Source organism: Dama dama, chromosome 14, assembly GCF_033118175.1.
Source record: "Dama dama isolate Ldn47 chromosome 14, ASM3311817v1, whole genome shotgun sequence".
In the NCBI taxonomy this organism is placed as follows: Eukaryota; Metazoa; Chordata; class Mammalia; order Artiodactyla; family Cervidae; genus Dama; species Dama dama.
In genome coordinates this window covers 2,394,400-2,410,218 of record NC_083694.1, presented here as the reverse complement: position 1 = coordinate 2,410,218, position 15,819 = coordinate 2,394,400, and the positions used below count along the sequence as shown (strand labels likewise).

Sequence of the window (15,819 nt, the reverse complement as noted above, 5' to 3'; positions counted from 1 at the left end):
GAAAGTCACTCAGTTGTGTCCGACTCTTTGTGACCCCATGGACTATACAGTCCATGGAGTTCTCCAGGCCAGAATACTGGCGTGGGTAGCCATTCCCTTCTGCAGGGGATCTTCCCAACCCAGAGATCGAACCCAGGTCTCCCGCATTGCAGATGGATTCTTTACCAGCTGAGCCACAAGGGAAGCCCAAGAATACTGGAGTGGGTAGCCTATCCCTTCTCCAGGGGATCTTCCTGAACCAGGAATTGAATTGGGGGGTTGCAGGGGGGAAACCATCATTTTTTAATTTTACATATTTATATTACTTACATGTATTACTTTAGTAATTTTTAAAAGGTTCTTTAAAAAAAAAGCCTATCTTGATCTGGTTTCAGCTTTTCATTTCCTTCTTGTCTTTAATATTTGAATGCAATCACACTAAAGTTTGGTACACATTAGATAAATCAAAATGATTGCCTTTCTTGGGGGCTGGGCAGTTGTTCAGCTTTGTACTCGTCTTTTAGTTTTCTTAATTTTAAGGCCTGATTTCTTTTGACTAGTTTTAATGTTCTCACTGTTTAGATTTCTATTAATTTTTATAAAAGATAAAATTAATAAAACTTATTTTCAGATTTTAAAAAATCAGATGTCTTTAAAAAAATCAAAGTACAGTTGATTTACAGCATTAGTTTCAGGTGTATGACACAGCGATTCAATATTTTTATAGATTATGCTCCATTTAAAGTTACTATGAAGTGTTGGTTATATTCCCCATGCTGTACAGTATATCCTTAGAGTTTGTTTATTTTATGCATAATAGTTTGTACCTCTCTGCCTGTCCTCTGTCCCTCTCTCCACTGGTAACAAATGCCAGCATTTTATTCTTCTTTATGACTGAGAAATATATTATTACTTATATAAATATATATGTGTACATACACACACATATACGTCCATATGCACACTTTCCATAACTTCTTTACACATTCATCTGTTGATGGGCACTTAAGTTGCTTTTGTTATCTTGGCTGTTGTAAAGAGTGCTGCAATGAATGTTAGATTGCATGAATCTTTTTGAGTTAGTGTTTTCATTTTCTTCAAATATATACCCAGGAGTGAAATTGCTTTATCATATGATCAAAAACTAAAAATAGTAGTCTTATTTTTTTAAATGGAATCTTATTTGGATATCCTAAATGTAAACAGCTTTCTTGGAACTGTAGTTCTAAGAGTATAGTTTAAATATCACTGTAATAAAATATTTAGGTAATAACATAAGTAAATATTGATAAAGATGATTGCTGCATTAAACAAACTTCTGATAGGCAGTATCATCATACTGTAGCTCAAAAAGTTTATTCAGTTCAGTTCAGTCACTCAGTTGTGTCTGGCTCTTTGCGACCCCATGGACAGCAGCACGCCAGGCTTCCCTGTCCATCCACCAACTCCCAGAGTTTACTCAGACTTATGTCGATTGAGTTGGTGATGCCATCCAGCCATCCTCTGTTGTCCCCTTCTCCTCCCACCTTCAATCTTTTCCAGCATCAGGGTCTTTTCAAATGAGTCCATTCTTCACTTCAGGTGTCCAAAGTATTGGAGTTTTAGCTTCAGCATCAGTCTTTCCAATGAATATTCAGGGTTGATTTCCTTTCGGATGGACTGGTTTGACCTGTTTCAGTTTCATTCCAAGGGACTCTCGAGAGTCTTCTCCAACACCACAGTTCAAAAGCATCAGTTCTTTGACGCTCAGCTTTCCTTATAGTGCAACTCTCACATCCCTTCATGACTACTGGAAAAACCATAGCAAATGTAATTTTGACATTTACACATTAGTAATAAACATTTTTTAGAAAAAATTTACACTAATGTGTAAATGCCTAATTTAATATAGGAAAGACGTTCAGAGATGTGTGTATTAAAATGTTATTTGCTGAAGAAATTAACATAGAGAATTAGGTCTTTAACCAACTACCAAATTATGTTATAGCCTAAGTCCTATCTGTTGTTTAGACTGGAGATGACTCCTGTTGGTTGACTGCTGTTAATGAGGGTTTAAGAGAGTAGTTGGGATTTAAGGTAACTTGACTGATTTGAGCTTTTAAAGTTTGTTACATAAAAGTAAGTGTAAAATACACCATTACATGCTTACGTTAAGAACGTTTTAATGAAAAATAACTATTTTCAAAACAAAAAATACTCAGTGAGAAGAGAGGTATTGTTTTGCATTTTTACAAACCTGTTTAATGTTTGCCTAGATAGAAGTTGGCTGGATTCTGTATTCACAGTGTTTCACAGCTTGAATAGCATCAGTAGAACTTATCTGTAAACTTATGAGATAATGAGAGTAAAAAGGCAAGTGCCATCTTGGTGTGATAATGAAAATCAGTGTGACCTCATGGGGTCCCTGCACAAGCCCCAGTTCCGCACCCACACTTTGCAGGCCACTCTGTACATGGTGTGCTGTAGGATTCCTGGTATGTTGCACATGTTCCATCAACTCTCTTTCTTTGTTTTGTTGCAGAGTCCTTTGGGCAGAATTATCCAGAGGTAAGAGTATAATATTGTGATTTTAGAAACATGGCAACTTGCTAGCTTTTATGTTTGAGTAGAGTGAAAACTACATTTTCATCTTTTTTTTTCTTTGATAATAGAAGCATTAAGTGTGATGATCTTTTGCTATAAAAGTAACTAAAGTTTAATTTTGAACAGGCTGGGAAGTAGACAGGCCATATTGGTTGGAAATCTCAATGTTGAAAACCTTATGGTTCATTTCCCTTTAAATTTAAAAAAGACTTTGATTAAAGCATTTTTCACAAACAGTACTATCACCTGTATCAAAATGTTTTTTTCTGTGTGTTTTTATAGTTTTGATCAGTGTTTTTACATCATAATAATATATGTATACTGTAAGTGTGCTTTACTTTTTAAAATGTAAAAATATTTTGTAATACTTGGGGTGTTTAAATGGCTTGATATTAATACAGATTTATTTGATTTTCCTACGGGTTTTGTTTTATTAATAGATTATCTTTCTTGGAATAAATTTCAAGAACTATGATTGCTTGATCAGTAAGATGACTCCTAGGGAAACCTGGTTTATTTTGCCTAATTGCCTTCTGGAGAATTTGTATAAAGTCATAGTAGTAATATAAAGGATTGGTCACATCTGTTTCTAAAAATTCTCTGTTAGTTTTTATAAATCTTTCTTCATTTTGGTTAGTTTAAGAAATACAAGAATACTCATGGATTATTTTGATATGTTTCCTAGTTTAAATTCAAAAGAAGTATCATAGATGTTAGAGAAACTTTTAAGAAATGATTTGGATATCTGGGTATTAAGTTCTGTATTCTTGCCTTCATTTTAATTTTTAGGAAGCTGATGGAACTTTGGATTGTATCAGCATGGCCCTGACTTGCACCTTTAACAGGTGGGGCACGCTGCTTGCAGTTGGCTGTAATGATGGCCGAATCGTCATCTGGGATTTCCTGACAAGAGGCATTGCTAAAATAATTAGTGCACACATTCATCCAGTCTGTTCTTTATGGTAAGGAGTTTTAAAGTCAATGTATTAAATATGAATTAAATTGGGATGAGTGGTAACTGTATAATTGCCAGTCTCATTAGATAAATTTTAATATTTAAAGTCTAAGTATTTGGCCATTAGTAACATAATTTCTCATAGCTTGTGGAAAGGTTGAACTCATGCTGATATTCAACACTTTTGTGGGGAGAAATTCGTTGTAATGTGGATCAGTGTCAGGCTCTGTCTGAGAATACTGCAGTACTGAAATGAGACATTTGCAGATTGCAGCTGTAATCTTATTTGTGATACTGACCTTTTCATTTAGAATAAAAAAAATCTTGGTTAGGAGGGCAGCTTGAAAGTTAAAGTGTCCAGCCTTGTCCTGTTTTTGAATTGCAGCAGTTGTAGTGATCACAAACATGCCTGTTCCTTCATTGAATTGTAGTTATTAAGGCTTTCTATCCAATATATTGAGCTGAAATCTGGGATTAAATAAATTCCCTTTGATTTCAATCTTATTCTCAGGGACTGTTTCTTTGCAAAAATTTTATTTTGGGGCAACACTTCTTTTAAATGAGCTTGGGATCAAAAACACCTTACCAGGTCTAGATTTATTACACTAACACAGCTCCTTTGGCCTGAGTATGAGCAGCAGTGGTGTTGGGAGGAGGCCTGAATCCCAGTCTCGGATTGGCCACTAATGAGGTAGCAGCTTTGGCCAGAACTTTTCTCTGAATTGCAAAATGAGAGAACTGGCCTGTATAGTTTCTTAGGCCCTTTCTGGTTCTTCTGCATTTTATTTCTTTTTTATTATTGTGCTTTTGCAATAAAGGTTTAAGTAGATATGTACATTTTTATCAGCTTTATTAAGATATGTATAATTCGCATGCTGTGATATCCACCCAACTAAAATGTACATTTCACTTTTTTGTATTTTCAGAGTTGTGCAGCTATATCACAATCTAATTTTACAAGTGCTGCCACTTAAATTATTCATATTTTTTATTATAAAATAATAACATTTAGAAAATTAAAATACACATACAATACAAAGGAGAAAGACTATCTTCCATTGTCTTACCCCTCAGATATAACTACTATAAATATTTTGATTTGGTACTATATATTTTTTAAAAGCAAAGTTTGTGTGCCATGTTTTCTGTTTTGCTTTTTTCCTCTTTAACACCAGACATTTTCCTGCTTGTGTACCCATTAAAAACTTTTTTTAATGGCTATGTATCTTCTGTTAGATAAACCATAATTTGCTTAATCATTTTTTGTTTCTCTGCTGTTTAGTCAGTGTCCTTGTACATAAAAGTTTTTCCTCTCATACAGTCATTTCTTCAGCAAACATTGAACATGAATTACGTGCCAGATATTGTTTTAGGCATTTAGGGTAAAGGTTAGGGTTTTGGGGAGACAAAAACAAATACTAAAGGTTTGTAGGTCCTACATAAGAACTACATTTGAAGTTTAGTGGAGGCAAGGTGCAAAGGCGGAAATGATCAATTGTATTGGAGAAGAATAGTGGTCAGAAAAGGCTTCAAAGATAAGGTGATTTCTAACCTCAGACTTGTAAGATGAGTGGGTGTTTCCAGTTCTATTCCAAGCAGACGGCTCTGCACAGACAAAAGCACATCAGCTTCATACGAGCAGCCGCAGTGGCTCAGATTCGCTGGGCTGTGCTGTGGAAGATGTGGTGGGGCAGCAGCCACGGTAACCTGTGCTCCGAGGAGCACATCACCTGCCGCCCTGTGAACCGAAGTCTCATCCTGTTGGCACTGTGCAGCCGTTAAAGCACTGTCGAAGAAAGGTGACACGACGCGCTTTTCATTTTAGAAGGATCTCTCGAGCAGCATGTGGGAAGGAGGGTGGCAGATGAAAACAGGGGTGCAGTGGTCTCCGTTAGAGAGGATGAGGATGGCTGCAGTAGGAATGCAGCTGAATGGGACAGGGGTGAGAGAGGGTAGAAATTAGAGGGCGTAGGCGTTGATTAGGTACAGGGTGTAAGTGATGTAGAGGAGTTAAGATGACCCTTAGGTTTCCTGCTTGGATGATGTTAATGTAAGATTTGAGGGAGATACAGTGAATCACAGTATGTGTCTCCTGTTGTACTTTATTGCACATAGCTGTTTCATGAGTATCTGCCCTGGAATATGGTAAGGGATGTGGATACAAGAATCTTGTCTGCCATTTTGCTGCTATAGTCCCAGCTTCTAGCACTATACCTGGTATACGGTAGACACATAGGTACTTGTTGGATGAGTGGGATATCTTAGTGAAGATGCCCAGTAGGCATTTGATCTGTGTTTCTTCATTAGTGTAGACTTTCAGAAGTATATTACTGCTAGGTCAGAAGGCTTGAACAGTGAGATTTCTCCATCTGTCCCCCGTTTTAAGGTTTTTTATCACAAAACTTGATTATTAAGAACTTTATTTTTTTTATTAAGAACTTTAAAAACATTCAAACAATATATGAATATATAGAGTAAAAAATGAAAGCCCCTTGTCTACTCCTTGAGGTATCCCCAGGCAAGAATACTGGAGTGGATTGCCATGGTCTCCTCCAGGGCATCTCCCCAACCCAGGGGTCAAACCCAGGTTTCCCGCATTGCAGGCAGATTCTTTACCATCTGAGCCACCAGGGAAGCCCAAATTAGAGTATGAAATATATCTTTTATCTGTAAGATCTATCTGTATCTCTCACATATGTAAAAATGTACATACACAAGTAAATGTGTATTTTTTTTAATGGAAACATTGTTTTATTGCTTCCTCTTGCACTTAATACATAGTAGATGTTTTTCTGTATTGATATATATATGTATGTGTACACCTATATAGTATTACTTGGTTTTTGTGCATTGTAATTGTTCCCTGATTTTTGTTATATATATTTATACATGAGAGTTAGGGTCAGTAACTACACACATTTTGCATTTTTCTTTGATCCAGCCTCATTTAGAATATGACTTTATGTATTAATTGTTGTATAATATTTGAATATATTAAAGACTAAGAAAATTTCACCAGGAGGCGTTTTGGATAGGTATAATAGCTGTCTTCAACTATTAAAGAACGTATGCAACACAGAAAAATTGACCTAAGGAGAAGCAGCAAGACTTGTAGATAGTGAGTGGAATTTATGGGGAAACAAATGTTAGCTTAGAATAGAGAAGAGCTCCCAAGCAGAGTGCCCATGGATGGGTGGACTGCCCAGGGAAGAACTTACCAGTGGGACTGGCCCTTCTTAGGCTTGCTGTCTCTCTTAGAATTGCTGCAGAAGATATTCAAGCACTGGGTGGGGGCCACTGGATAGGTAGAAAAAATGATATTTAAGACTCCAAGACCTATCTGTCTTTTGGAAAGAAACAGTATTGTCAGATGTGAGAATGTATGAGAATCCCTCCTTCTTGAACTTAATTTGGAGCTGACAATGGATTGTTAATTCCCTCTATTATAACGGAAACACAAGCCTGCTGTGAAACAGAAAGTCATTCAATGCTGAGGGTTTAAAGGGGCGGTGGAGTCATAGGTAACACTGTTGTGTAGTCAGAGTGTCCTGCAGTGCTTAGGAGAAGTGCTGGGGAAGCTGCCCCTCGTTCCTGCCCATTCCCAGTGCACTTCCGTTCTTCCGGTTGGTTTCTCTTGGTTATTTGTCTCAATATTTCTAAAGCACTTAACGCATATTACTTCTTCTTAGTTTAATTTAGAGAACTTACTTGTGACTTCCGACTACAGTGTATGTGAGTCTTGGCTCACCCTCTCACCCTCTCATCTCCCACTGAAGTTGGGTGGACCATTGACCTTTCTGTTACGAGCCCTCAAGTTACACGTGTGTAGGCATCTTCCTTTTTAGGCTCATGTTCCCCAGAAAGATGCTCTTGTTGACTGGGAGTGTTCTAGAGGTGGTGGGAGGGGGCGACCGAGTCCTCTGTGTGCAGACTGGAGCTCAGTCCCACCACGGGTACTTCCTCAGCTTGCTCCTGCCTCTCTCTGCCATGAGTTTCAAGTCTGGGAATACATTTATCTTGTCTCTGGTATGATAATGGTTTGTGAGCACTTACTGTTCCGGACTAAGAGTTTGATGTGCATTAATTTTAATTTTCTCGTCTGCAGATACTGTTATTATTTCCATGTTATAAATGAAAAAGTTGAAGTTCAGAAAGATTATATAACTTGCCCAAGACCACACAGCTAGAAGGTCATAATGTCTAGGCTTGAGCATAAATCTGACTTGAGCCTGTGTTCTTAACCATGGAACTGTGTTGCCTCCTCTAAGTCCCTAAGTAGCAAATCCTATTCATTGCAAAATTTGAATAAAGACTCATTTAGGGTTTCTTTTTCTGTTTGTTTGTTCTGGTTTTTGTTTCTCTGTTTTTTTTTTTTTTTTTTTTTTGGCTTTCTGTAGGTTACTGAACTATTTTTAGAACTTCACCTTGACTTATCTGTAGTATTTTTGAGTTTCTTTCTTTGTCTAGCTTGTATAGCTTTTTATATACATAACTTATCACAGTCTACTCGCGTTGACGTTTCACTAGTTGAAGCGAAGCATAGAAACTTCCCCTTTACCTCCCTTCCCTTCCTTGTTTATAATGTAATTGTCTTAAACGTTTCCTCTGTGTATATTGATAACCTACCTAAGACAGTGTTAGGATTTTCGTTTGAAACATCAGACCTTGAGAAAGCGTATTTAATTTTTTAAACACTTTTCCTTATTTTTCTTCCTGATGTTCTAAGATTTCTTCTTTCCTGATGATCTAATATTTCTTCCCTGCTTAGAGAACCTCCATGAGCCATTCTCTTAGGGTAGGTCTGCTGGTGACAAGAGGTCTTGATTTACCTCTTTGTTTCTGAAGGTTACTCTCTGGATGTAGAATTGGTGATGACAGGTCTTTTCTTCCAGCGCTTGAAACATGTCACTTCCTTTTGGTCTCCATGGTTTCTGATGCAAAATTTGCTGTCATGTGAATTGTTCCCCATAGGTAAGATGTCATTCCTCTTGATGCTTTCAAGATCTTTTTTCTTTGTCTTTAGTTTTCAAAAATTTATATTTGGGAGTGGATTTCTTTGAATTCATCTTCTTTGAGGTTTGCTCAGCTTCTTGAATCTGTATGTTTTATATCTTTTGTCAAATTTGAAAAAATTTCAGTCATTATTTCTTCAAATACTTTTAAGCCTTACTCTCTTTATTTTCTCCTTTCAGAACTCTGATGCCATGGATATTAGATACTAGATCTTTTGTTATAGTCCCACAGGTCCTTGAGGCTCTGTTTATTTTTTTCCATTGCATTTTTTTCCATTTTTTGCTCAGATTGGGGATTTTATATTCTGTCTTACAGTTTACTGATTCTTTCCTCTTTTCCACTGGCTGCTGAACCCATCTTTTGAGGGTTTTTTTTTTCTTTCAGTTTTTATATTTTTCAGTTCTGAGATTCACATTTGGTCATCTTCTGTTTCTTTGCTGAGACTTCTTTTTCCCCCATTTGTTCCAAGCATGTTTGTAGTTGCTTGCTGAAGCAATGATGGCTGCATTGAAATGTTGGTTAGGTTCTAATACCTGTGTTATCTCTGTGGTGGTGTCTGCTGATTGTCCTTTGGCTTTACGGAAGGGTGTGTGCTCATTGTGTGTACCCATTGACGCTACTCCGTTGTTGACATCTCCATCACCTGGTCCAGGATATGTGAGGCAAAAAGAAAATCTAAGGATCTCACTGCTGTGTTGTTCTGCAGATCCTACAGTACCTAGCCAGTCTGGCTCTTCTTAACCTTTTAGTTTTCTGTATGATGTCCAGGATGTTTAACTATACTTAGCAGGAGGAATTAATTTCTTTCTTAATTCTTTTAAATAACAGATACATATCTGTATTGTTTAGTGTGTACTATGATGGTGCTACTGCAGGGCCGAATTCAGAAAATTCAGCTGCTCCTCCTTCTCCCTTCAGGGGGAAGAAAACCTGTTTTTTGTTAAATCAGCACTTAAGGGCCTGCTGATTTTTATACTCTCCTAAAATGTTGAGTCTCTTTTTTCACTTAGCCAGTTGAACTGTTATCTTGAACTGTTAAGAGCTTCTATTGCTAGATACAAAGATGTCATGAAAACATTCTCATTTATTGCTTAATGTTAGGAAAGCTTATAGATTTGAGTATATGTTTAAAAAATGAAGAAGAAGAAACATTGGTGACCCATATAGTTAGGGCAATAAGTGTGACTCATGCATTTTTATCTGTAAGGGTGATATGGTTTTTTTAACTTAGAATATGTGCTAAGTTCTAAGTTACCCTTTTTTCCTTCTCAGCTGGAGTCGAGATGGTCATAAGCTCGTGAGCGCCTCCACTGACAACATAGTGTCCCAGTGGGATGTCCTTTCAGGCGACTGCGACCAGAGGTTTCGATTTCCTTCACCCATCTTAAAAGTCCAGTATCATCCGCGAGATCAGTATGTTTTCTCTGAGCTTTTCTTTCCTGGGGTGGGTCTCATTCTGTCTAAATTATCTCTAAGCTCATGATAATTTCAGTTTAAGGTTTCAGGAGGCAAAAGCACACATCTCTTCAAACCTCTTCTACATGAATTAATTTTTCTGTCTGGGTTGGTTCTGAACAGATTTTAAAGATACTGTTGTAGTAGTTTACAATTAAAAACTGGCCTATAATAAAACTTTGAAATGGGCAAAGGTAGAAAAAGTATAATTGTTCTTGACCTGGGGTTTTCCCCCAATTTGAATTTCCTTAGTACCGGAAACAGTTCAGTATGAAAACTACATTTAAGGAACTTCCCTGGAAATCCAGTCCTGTGCCCTCCCAATGCCAGGGGTCCTGGATTCGGGGAGCTGGATCCCACATGCAGCAGCTAAGACCCAGCACAGCCAAATAAATAAAATAGTTTTAAAAACTATATTTATGTAGAGTTACCCACCATTCAGTTACTTCTATATAACTATTTTCATTTCTCTAGGTTCTCTTTTAGTTAAGTTCTCATTAAGTTTAAAAGCTTATTATATAGTACTTCATAGCTCACAAAGCACTTATTAGCTCACAAAGCATTTCTCTCTCTTAGGTGTACACAAATATGTATTTTTACATAGTTTAACTGATGTTTTGCTTTTTCATTTTCATACATATTTTACCAGTTTGCTACATCTTCATATTTATGTTTAATGATTACATTTTGTTTTGTCAAGGTAGGATCCCATAACTTTACTCAGCCATTTCCCTATTATTAGAAATTTAGAGTTTAGTCTTTTTGAACTATTTTAAATATCCTTGGGCTGGATAGGGTGATGAGGGTAGTAGATAGGAATTAGAGGAAAAGGGCAGAGAGTCAGCTTTCTGATACCATAGCAACTGCCAATGTACTATTCATATTTTTAAACAGGAACAAGGTTCTCGTGTGTCCCATGAAATCTGCTCCTGTCATGTTGACCCTTTCAGATTCCAAACATGTCGTTCTGCCTGTAGACGATGACTCCGATTTGAACGTGGTTGCATCTTTTGATAGGCGAGGAGAATATATCTATACAGGAAATGCAAAAGGCAAGGTAAGCCTGGAAGCTTAGGAGCTGGTGAAATAAGTAAGCATCAGTCATCCTGTGTGTTGGCTCATTTCACTTTTACTTGTTCTCTTTTCTTTGAAATTTCTTTTATCCCTGGACTGAGTGTGCTTCCTGCCTGTGGCAAATACAGCCTGTTCTCCCATGCCTTAATAATTTCTATTGTTTGGATTGAGAGGGGTCAGAGAGAATTGATCTACAGGAGGATGGAGGGCCTTTACTGGATGCTAGTAATAGAGGGCCATTACTAAATTATAAAAGTCAAATATCATTAATGGAATATTGCTAACAAATGTCTGATATCTTGGTCTGAAAATATTGTATAATTTAGGCCACTTTAATCTATTGTGTAGTAAAAAGTTAGGTTAAAAAAAAGTTAAGTACGTTTTAGGATCCTTTTCACACTTTTTAGAATTTGAGTTCTGTTGCCTTTTTATTTTTATTTTTTTCATTTTGACTGGATCATGTGGGTTGGTTAGTATGGCTACTTAAGAGAGTGGCAGTGTTTTGGGTCTTTTTGTGTTTTTTTGTGTTAAAATGCACTTAGAGTTTACTGTCTTAACCATTCATAAGTGTGCAGCTCAGTAGTATAAAGTACATCGATATTGTGCAGTCATCACCATCATTTATCTCCAGAGCTCTTTTCATCTCGCACTTACCTTGTACTTATTAAATGACTTGCTATTCCTTACTCCCTTTCAGCCCCTGGAAACCATCATTCTACTTTCTATTTATATGAATTTGGAAGTCATCTGGTATTTTTTGCATGTGACTGGGGCTTATTTCACTTAGCATAATGTCCTTAAAGATTCATTCATGTTGTAGCACATGTCGTCAAAATTTCTTTCCTTTTCAACCAAATAATATTCCATTGTATGTATATGTCACATTCTGTTTAGCTGTTGATGGATACTTGGGTTGCTTCCACTTTCTCTTGTGGATAATATTAAACACCATCTTTTAAGGATAGGTTAAGACATTGTCTTTAATTGAAGAGGTAAAAGCAAGTTGAATAGAGATACTTAGGTTTTCACGTAGTCTTTGCCCAGTTTTAAAAACAAGCCATATCTAATTACTGTAAATTATCAGAATATTTACTTACTTTTTTCTCTATTAAACTTTAGATTTTGGTCCTAAAAACCGATTCTCAGGATCTTGTTGCTTCCTTCAGAGTAACAACTGGAACAAGCAATACAACAGCCATTAAGTCAATAGAGTTTGCCCGGAAGGGGAGGTAAGTAAGACCTGTCTTTTTAGAGACAATTTTAAAAGTGAGTAGAATGCAAAAATACATTGAGATTCATAGTTTTTGTGTATATTATACTTAAATTTCTTGAGTTTATTTTAAAAATATTTATAGAAACTGTTACTGCCTGCTTCTTAAGTTTGTAAAATTTACTGCATTGAGGCAGCAGTCACATCTTCCTGGAGGTTCACAGGCAGTTCCTTTACAGAAAAGATGTCTGAGTGGTCTGTGCATAGGACCAGAATGCCTGGCACATGGTAAGCCCTGGGCAGAGATGAGGTGTTTATTATACTGTAGTCAGAATTGATACCACAGAGTTCACATAGTAACTGAATATGCAATTTACTTTGGTGAAACTTATTTATCCTCTTACTTTCAGATATTTTTCTAGTAAGTTTGGTTACCCAACTAGAAGTAGATATCAACAGAAACAAGAAGAAAATAGGTTGTCAATAAGAGAAGTTGTCATTAAGAGAAGTGACAGTCACTTTAGTTTGTATAGAGATCACCGTACACACTTACAAGACATTCATGTTCAATTTCTCTTGAATTAAGAAAAAGTTAGTGAAGTCTGTAAGGAAGTTGTAAAATAACCAATGTTTAAAAATGGGGCTATCCAAATGATATATTCATTAACTCATTAAGAAGAATATATTGTACTATAACTAAAATAGGCCAGAGAAATGAAGTATTTATATATATTTAACTGTAAGCTTGTACATATGGGAAACTGGTTTCAATATACACGTTTTGGATTTCAGTCAAATACTGGTGCATATAGGGTGCAGGGTCACACAGAAGTACTGATATAAAGCATTTTCTCACTTCACGTTATATTTTATCTTGAAAGGTGACAGGTAGTCTTGTCCATATAAGTAGTCTAGTCCGTTGTTTAGATTTTCACTCACTCTCTTCCTTGTTTGTTAGCTGTCTTGTGGTATTCTCCTCAGTAACTGGCAGTCATGGAAAATGTTAACAGGAACGATTTCTGACCTGTGGTGTTGATATTTTTATCCTTTCTGTAGTTGCTTTTTAATTAACACAGCAGATCGAATCATCAGAGTTTATGATGGTAGAGAAATCTTAACCTGTGGAAGAGATGGAGAGCCTGAACCCATGCAGAAACTGCAGGACTTGGTGAATAGGTATGTGTCATAACCTGGATGAGTGTGTGCTCGCTCATTGCCTGGGCTCAGGTTCCGGTTCTCCTTGGGTGCTTTCTTTGTCCTTAGGACCCCGTGGAAGAAGTGTTGTTTCTCTGGGGATGGGGAGTACATAGTGGCAGGGTCCGCCCGGCAGCACGCCCTGTACATCTGGGAGAAGAGCATCGGCAACCTGGTGAAGATCCTCCACGGGACCAGAGGAGAGCTCCTCCTGGACGTAGCTGTAAGTAGGGGGAGAGGTTGCTGCTGCTACTTAACGTAACACAGGGAATCTTGGATTCATTCTTAGAACTGACTTTTCTTTGCTTCATTAAAATTTAGTGGCATCCTGTTCGACCCATCATAGCGTCCATTTCTAGTGGAGTCGTATCTATCTGGGCACAAAATCAAGTAGTAAGTATTTTTCTGGTTTAACTGCTTTGAAACTAGATACTCTATCTATATCAATGAGCCTTGCAAATAGTAAGACAAAAGTTACTTTATTTACTTTCTTTTCCACAGGATTCTTCTTACCTGATTAAATAGCTCCATGCATCTAATTTTGCTTTAACAGGAGGGTCTTGGTCCAAAGCCAGTTTACTAGCTCTGTTTTCAGGGAGGAAGTCTAGGGTACTTCTGGTATATTTTTCTGTTGCTTATCTCAGATAGAGCTTTCTTATGCTTTTCCTATGTTCAGCTCAGTTAGATTCTGTTTTGCATCTGGTTTTATTTTGAAAACTTTAATTATATTTTTAATCCATGTACTCATAAGAAAACTTAACATTTTACCTCAGAATTACATCTTAAAAAGATTAAGAATGTCCCTGGTGGTCCGGTGATTAAGAATCCACCTGCTAACGCAGGGGCCACTGGTTCAGTCCCTGGTCCGGGAAGATCCCGTGTGCCATGGGACAGCTGAGCCCCTGTGCCACGACTCTGAGCCCGAGCTCTAGAGCTGGCACTCCGCGTCAGGAGGAGCCAGGACGTTGAGAAGGCCATGCACAGCAGTGAAGAGTAGCCCCCAGGTGCCACAACCAGAGAAAGCCTATGTGCTGCAGTGAGGATCCAGCAGAGCCAAATAAAGAAGTAAAATCATTTTTAAAATCCTTAAAAATGTTTTAGACAGTTGTTCATGAAAGAACTGCAGTTAATAATATGGCATGTTTAAGATAGGAAATGCCTTAAGATAGTAAAACCTATAGATACCTAATTTTTATTACCTGCCAAATTTGATCTCAGAATTTTGAGTGTCTCATGCCCAAGCCTTTCAATTATGTCATTAATGTCTAGATTACAGACTGTTGCTTTCTCATATGGTTAAGTAGTATATTTTGTTTGTGGCATAGGAAAACTGGAGTGCATTTGCGCCAGACTTCAAAGAATTGGATGAAAATGTAGAATATGAAGAAAGGGAATCAGAGTTTGATATTGAAGATGAAGATAAGAGTGAGCCTGAACAGACAGGTAATATTTCTCAATTGCAGATAGTATTTCCAAAAGGAAAAATGATTGTTTTAACTCAGTACTCATTCTTAATTTGTGCTGAAAATTCATTTCAGCACTTAGTCTAATGTTTTTTTTTTTAAGCTTGCACTTTTAATAGTCCTTTTAGAATCCTTATTTGTAAGGCATTGACTCAGAGCTTATATGGGCTTTACTAGGGCTTGAGCAGCTCTCTTAACATTTCACTTTGTATTTCCTGACTGATGATGATTAAATGAGGATTTGCATACAGCACCTCAGGAAGCCACTCATATGTGCTGGGTGCTGAGCTGCTCTTGGGTATTCTCATCTCTTTGTCAGTAACACGAAGGTAAAGAGCATGGACTCAAGTCAGACTGCTTTGGACAGAATACTTATTCTTTAAATCTGAACTTCCTTATCTGTAAAAACTGTGCCTTTTAGGGTTGTGGGGTAGAGCGCTCACAATAGTGTCTAGGTCGTAGTGAGCATTCAGATATTCTATTCTAATAGATCGTGATCATTGTTATTTTCATCTCTTGGCTTCTGAACTTCTAAATAGGAAACACCTTGAGAATAAATATTTCACTTTATAGCCCCCTAGTGTATAAGCACAGGGCTTTGCATCTGGCGGGGGTTTGTGTGTATGAAAGCGTGACGTGCCCCTTTGGCACTGTCACTGACTGCTGGGCTTCTGGATGGTGCCAGGAATCAAGGAATTGGGATTGAGGTTAGTTCTCTCCAGCCTGAAGGTGCTGGTCCTCACTTCAGTGACATTAGATAATGTGTATACCTCAGGTGTCTTAGGAAGACTGTCAGGACCATGGGATATTTTGGGTTGTATTGGTGTGATTGGATTGTGTTGCATGGAAAACTTCCCAGACTTCTGCATAAGTTGTTTCTTCCTCCCATCTCC

The 15,819-nt window shown here is 37.3% G+C and overlaps 1 protein-coding gene across 5 annotated transcripts in view; it reads left to right on the top strand.

Moving 5' to 3' along the window:
* Nucleotides 1–15,819, top strand: part of RBBP5 (RB binding protein 5, histone lysine methyltransferase complex subunit) — a 39,608-nt gene that overhangs the window by 13,148 nt on the left and 10,641 nt on the right. For all 5 annotated transcript variants that reach the window (XM_061159905.1, XM_061159901.1, XM_061159900.1 and 2 more), the window contains 9 exons: nt 2,501–2,526; nt 3,352–3,524; nt 9,803–9,943; nt 10,880–11,042; nt 12,179–12,288; nt 13,326–13,445; nt 13,533–13,686; nt 13,785–13,856; nt 14,789–14,906. In XM_061159905.1, the coding sequence (XP_061015888.1) occupies nt 2,501–2,526; nt 3,352–3,524; nt 9,803–9,943; nt 10,880–11,042; nt 12,179–12,288; nt 13,326–13,445; nt 13,533–13,686; nt 13,785–13,856; nt 14,789–14,906 (1,077 nt within the window). The remainder of the gene's footprint in view (nt 1–2,500; nt 2,527–3,351; nt 3,525–9,802; nt 9,944–10,879; nt 11,043–12,178; nt 12,289–13,325; nt 13,446–13,532; nt 13,687–13,784; nt 13,857–14,788; nt 14,907–15,819) is intronic.